Below are 6,299 nucleotides of genomic sequence, written 5' to 3' on the forward strand. Positions count from 1 at the left end.
CGGCCATGCCGTTTCGGCGGCCGGAAACGGGGGCTAGCACGGTGGCTGCCATGGCCGGCGACCATGGCCCGCGGAGCTCGCGGCCAAGGCTCGGGAAGCCAACAAAAACGAGAAAAAGAGCTACCGTGAGATAGAGGGGAGGACGGCAAAGCTCACCAAGGGCGAAACGGAGACGGAGGCGGCTCGGAGGAGGCTGTCCGCGCGGAGGGGCGGTCGACGGAGCTCGGAGATCACGGCAGCGGCGGTTGCGGGTTCCTCGGTGCTTGGCGAGCGTGAAAACGAGAGCGGGGAGGGCAGCCGGATGCGCGCGGGGGTCCGGCTCCTTTAAAACGAGGCCGAGGAGCGGGCGACGCGCCCACGATGCGCGAGGAGCGGGCGCAGTTCGGCGGCGGTTGCGGCTGACCGGGCGCGGACGCGGGAGGTTGGGGGCGGCGCCGACAGGCGGGCCCAGGCAGTCAGTGGCTGGGCGCGGAGGCGTGGGCGGTTGCCCGGCGCGGCTTGCTGGGCTGGCGCGGCTGCTGGGTCGAGCAGCTGGGGCGCGCGGCTGGGCCGGCGGCTGGCGGGCCGAGCGGGGAAGAGGGAGAGGAGAGTGAGCGGGCCGCGGAAGAAAGGGCCTGCAGGCCGAAACCGAGGAAGGGAGTGGAGAGAAAGAAATTTCCTTTTTCTTTTTATAAATAAATTTTTCAAATCTCATTTTCAAGGTAAATTTGAATTCAATTCAAATTTTAGTCAAAGCTAATCACTACAAAAACAATGTGCAGCAGCATGAATGCCTCAACTTGTATCTATTCCTTATTATTTATTTTAATTTCACCAAAAATATTATTTTTCCTATATTTGAATGCACACAAAATAACATAAATAAATCAAATTTACTATTTTAAAACAATGTAAATTTTAGGGTGTTACAAACACTGCTTCTACGGTTCCTGCAGCAAACGAACCATGTTTTTTTCTTACACATTTTAACATAAATATCAACATAAGTCGAAATTTCAACAAAATGAACGGGACCATTATCTTTTACTCTATTATCAAAACGAATTACTACGGAGCTAATGAACAAAGTAAAAAGTAGTAAATATAATAAGAGGAAATAGCATATTATTTCTCGTTTTATTTTAGTCCCGAAGGGAGTACTAAAGGATCCAATCTTATTAGCAGGAATTTTGGGTATATGTTATGAAAAAAAGAACTTCCGAGTATTTCCGTTACGTTTAGCCTCCTGTCCACACGACGTCGGGCGACCGGTATCTATCTCGGTTACTCGCTAACTTATCCACACGACACGTGTTCGCTCAATCCCCGGTTCTCCCCATCGCCTGTCCGGTGGGCCCTGGACACGACCTAACGGCGTCCGCGCCACCAGTGTCACCACTCACGTGGACTCTCTCGCCGGACACGGCGCTCCTCTCCGCTCCCCGCCCACACCACCGCACCACCATCTCGGCCGTCCCATCCGCCTCGTCTGCCGCTCCTCGCGATCTCCGCCGTCCACGCATATCCCATCCCCGTCGTGTACGCCTTCCCGGTGCCGCCTACCACCCCCGGGGCCGGTTAATCGGACACGCCCGCCGGGTAATAACAGCGCCACCGACGCGGCGGAGGAGGTCCAAAAATAACTTCACTTCCCCATGCGAATCGCTCCGCCTCCTGCCTCCACACGCGCGCACGCCCACTCCTCCCCTGCTTGGCTTCCGAGGACCCCGGGATCCGCCCGCTCCCCGCCGACGCGCCGCAGCAACCATTTCCCCCCTGCTCGCGGCTGCTCGCCACCTCTCCTGCTATCGGCGCGGCGCGAGAGGAAGGCGTCGTCGTTTGGTGCCGTGTCGGGGTCCACCAACCCGGAGATTCGGCTGCGAAAGGAAGGTGATAAGGCGGGCTGCCCGAGAATTGGCAATAACTGCTGGATTGCTGCTGGAGGCGCTCAATTCCGCGTCCGGTTGGGATTTGCCTGATTTCGTGTCGATTCGGGGCTCTCATTGCCTCATTGGGCGCTCGAGCGCGCGTTTATATAGCGCATTGGCGGTGGCTTCTCGCCGTCCGTGGGTGTGGGTTGAGCACTTGTCGCCGTGCTCATGATGCATTGAGTGGAGGTGAGGCGATCCCCCCCTCCCTGATGTTCCAGGTGGTTGTTTTACGTGCGCTGGTGAAGATGCCTCGCGGGGAGGCTCTGGCTCTTTGATCGCGCGCCGGGCCTCGCTCGACGGTGTGCAAGGCGGCAATGGGGATCAAGGCGGAGGGAAAGCTCAGGTGCCCGTCGTCGGTGCCCGCCGCGGCGCGGTCAAGCTTGAAGCTGTGGATGCTGCGGGCCACCACGACGGTGTTGCTCTGGACGTGCGTCGTGCAGTTCACGGCGGTAGGGAACTCCTGGACCTGGGGGCCTCGCGTGCTCAAGGGATGGCCGTCGTGCCGGACGGCGCGGGAGGCGGCCGCGGTCACCACCACGCGGCTTGCGATGCCGGAGCCCGTCGTGGAGAGGGCCGCGCTGCCACCGAAGAGTGAGTACTGCCGCTCTGCCTTTCATCGATTTCCTACGTTTTGGAATGGAAGCACGAATTGTATGCCAACGAAAATGCGTTTTATGTTGACCACTTTCTATTCAGATTTTGTGCATATGCGGTTGCCACTCATTAGGTGGAACGCAATATGTTATTATTATATTCGCATTATGTGTAGTATCCATGTTAGTCATAGTACCTTTTACTCTGTTAGGATTAGGATTCATGGTCTGAAAAAAAAATGTGTACCAGGTTTTACAAGTGAAGTTTTTTGATAGAAATTCTAGCTGCGGTTCGAAATCGTATGATGGTATATGTTAATTAATTTTTTCGAGAAAGGTGGGAAAGTAACAGTACCAACCTATTATGGTAATATGTTAATTAATTATTTAGAGAGAGGTGGGAAAGTAAGAGTGCCAACCTTTTTAGCTTGTACACTGAATTTATGGCTTATACTTTTCCTTTTTGGTACCAATCATGCTGCATTTCAGTATTTATTGTCGTTTCACCTTTCTTTTTTCACCGTGGTGTCTAGGTATATGAACCACAAAGGTGACGATGGACTTAATTTGCACCCATGAGATACATTCATCATTTTTACTGTTTGATACATTTTCCATGAATATCTTTCACTTTATCGTGGTTGTTAATACAAAATTGAGTTGACTATATGACTACCATTGTTAGTGAGCTGTGAGCCTCAACTATATCACAGTATTGGCAGTATTATACTATTATCTTTAGGATAATCTGTCTTGATGTGCATCAGAGCATGTGTTTTATTTCCTTGTTGATTTTCCTAATCTCGATTTTTTTAATGTAATGTTAGGAATTTATCGAAACAATGGTTATTTGATGGTTTCATGCAATGGTGGGCTTAACCAAATGCGAGCTGCTGTAAGAAACTTACTCTTCATGTAATCATTTGCTAAAGAAAGACAATTCTTTTTAGGACCTAACATCGCATCCTTGCCTTTGCCCTGTCGAATCAGATATGTGATATGGTTGTCATTGCAAGATCTTTGAATGTGACTTTAATAGTTCCTGAGTTGGATAAAACATCGTTTTGGAATGATCCAAGGTGTGTTTACTGTTGGCACTAAAGTTTCCTTGTCCCAGTTTCTTTCTTGAGTCGTTACTGGACGGATTTAATGCATATTCTTTGTGATAATATGCTTATGCATTCTGCCTCCAGTGAATTTCAGGATATATTTGATGTTGAACATTTTATAACCTCTCTTAGAGATGAGGTTCGCATACTTAGAGAATTGCCACCGAGGATAAAGCGAAGAGTGGGGCTAGGAAAGTTTCACTCAATGCCTCCTATTAGTTGGTCAGATATCTCATATTACCATAAGCAGGTTAGTGATGTCTGATGTCATGTGTCCTTATCCAATCCATAGAATGTTTACCATCTGGCAAAATTCTGATACATTTCATCGTTTACAGATTCTACCTCTGATTCGGAAATACAAGGTACTCCATCTTAATAGAACTGATGCTAGGCTTGCTAATAATGGTCTGCCTCTGGAGATACAGAGACTGCGTTGCCGGGTGAATTATTCTGCACTGAAATTTACATCCCAAATTGAAGAGTTAGGGAGGAGAGTAATTAGAATGCTTCGCCAAAATGGCCCCTTCTTAGTTCTTCATTTACGATATGAGATGGATATGCTTGCCTTCTCTGGCTGTACTCAAGGTTGCACCCCTAAAGAAACCGAGGAGCTTACTAGGATGAGGTAAAATTCTTCTTCTTTGCCATATATTCCAATCTCTTGGTTCATATCACCTTTTTATGTCTTGCCCAGCCCAATAGGGACAGCACACCCCCCACTTTAAGCGCATTTCTGTATCGACTGAATAACTCTATCTAAGGGCGACGTCGGTGGAACCGGTGAACCACGCGAGCTGGTTAGATGTGTGGGGCAGAGGGCTCGTAGTAACACCCCCCCCCCCCCCCCCCCCCCCCCCCCCTCTTGATCCTTTTCTTCGCTTCGGTAGTTAATCACCTAAAATCCAAGGGGGTCTGGCCTGCGCGCCATACCTATACCCATACAGTGCCAGGCAGGCGGTGGACTCATTTTTGGGTTAGGGAAGGGAAGAAGGGGCCTAAGCACGGCAGATGCCGTACACTTGAGTGGCAAAGGAAAGCGAGACCGTACTTCTTTTGCCAGGCCTGTTCTTACATAAGCATAAGGTTCCCGCAGAAGATCAAGTTGGTGAGCCATGTGATGGGAAACCTTCCCGCACGGTTCGGAGAGCACTGAAGACGAATGAGAGGTTCACCACCACATCATTGCAAGGGGAGCTCGCTCGATTTGCAGATTGGTCTTACTCGTAATTCACTTTTGACTCCGTGTTCGATAGCCTGACCGTAGTGTATAAATGCATACATAATGTCTGGTCTTTCTCATACTGACACTGCAGTTACTCACACTTCAGGTATGCTTACCCATGGTGGAAAGAGAAAGTAATAAACTCTTTTGTGAAAAGAAAATATGGCCTTTGCCCTTTGACGCCAGAGGAGGTTGCTCTTGTTCTTAAAGCATTGGATATTGACAAAAGTATGCAAATCTATATCGCAGCTGGGGAAATATATGGTGGAAAACGCAGAATGGCTTCTCTTACCTCGGCTTACCCTAACGTGGTATGGACCAAACGACTAAATTCACTGGTGACACCACAGCTGTATTGTGCTGTCATCAATCAGTGTGGCTCTTTCCTGTTTTCACTGATGTTTCTTTTTTCTGACAATGATGCGTAGGTGAGAAAGGAGACACTTCTGGAACCTTCTGATCTCATGTTCTTTCAGAACCATTCATCACAAATGGCTGCACTGGATTACTTGGTATCACTGGAAAGTGATATATTTGTTCCCACATATGATGGCAACATGGCTAAAGTTGTCGAAGGGCACCGGAGGTATCTATTATCTCAACTTAATCTTTTATTGAATGAACAGCATATTAGAGTTGATCCAAGTCAGTCCTTCCTAAATATTTATGTTGAAGTTTTGCACAATGTTTTTCATCGAGTAATTTCTGCATCGGAAGTATTCACCTGTAGAAAACCATAACATGTCGAGTGCTATTTGTTGGTACAGGTACATGGGCTTCAAGAAAACAATCCTGTTGGATAGAAAATTTATAGTCGAGCTGGTAGATCAGTATACCAGTGGATCTTTGCGGTGGGATGAGTTCGCTTCATTGATCAAGGCTGTCCATTCCAACCGTATGGGATCAGCAACCACCAGGGCAGCGATCCCTGACAGGCCCAAGGAAGAGGACTACTTCTATGCCAATCCTCAAGAATGCTTGCAAGGTCCCAATATGTTGCAAACATTGTGAGCTTGTCAGCGCTCTTGCCATTCTTTTTGCAACTCAGCATGGCTGAACCTAAGATGATCCATCATATCTTCTGAACCTGCCAAATGAATGGCATGCTTTTGTTAGCAGTCCAGAGCCATGGAGAAGGCCTGTGAACGGGTTCTGAAACAAGAAAGAGCCTATTCACTGGTTGGTTTCTGGGCTGATAAGTCCGGCTGATGCTGGTTTGTTGTGAGAGGAAAACACTGTTAGCTGGCTGATAAGCCCTGGCTGAAACCAACAAGCGAACAGGCAATGCTTAAATGGAGAGGCAAATTTGTTCTTCTATGGATTAGACCAGCAAAAGTAGAGCTGATGCTCATGTACGAGACAGGAGTATAGATGGTGCAGCAAGTCCCAAAAGTCATCTTTGTAAGGGAGAGGAAATTGCTATTGTTTCAGAAAAGCATATATATGTGCCAACATTTCGATA

The 6,299-nt window shown here is 48.5% G+C and overlaps 1 protein-coding gene across 1 annotated transcript; it reads left to right on the forward strand.

The window, feature by feature from the left end:
- Window positions 1–1,411: 1,411 nt before the first annotated feature.
- On the forward strand, window positions 1,412–6,299 carry LOC136474687 (rhamnogalacturonan I rhamnosyltransferase 1-like). Its single transcript, XM_066472252.1, has 8 exons — window positions 1,412–2,501; window positions 3,331–3,398; window positions 3,494–3,582; window positions 3,697–3,862; window positions 3,951–4,240; window positions 4,944–5,148; window positions 5,266–5,423; window positions 5,605–6,299. Exons 1-8 carry the CDS (start codon window positions 2,225–2,227, stop codon window positions 5,846–5,848), a joined length of 1,497 nt encoding a protein of 498 aa, XP_066328349.1. The 5' UTR covers window positions 1,412–2,224; the 3' UTR covers window positions 5,849–6,299.

The sequence above is a fragment of the Miscanthus floridulus genome, chromosome 8 (assembly GCF_019320115.1).
Source record: "Miscanthus floridulus cultivar M001 chromosome 8, ASM1932011v1, whole genome shotgun sequence".
In the NCBI taxonomy this organism is placed as follows: Eukaryota; Viridiplantae; Streptophyta; class Magnoliopsida; order Poales; family Poaceae; genus Miscanthus; species Miscanthus floridulus.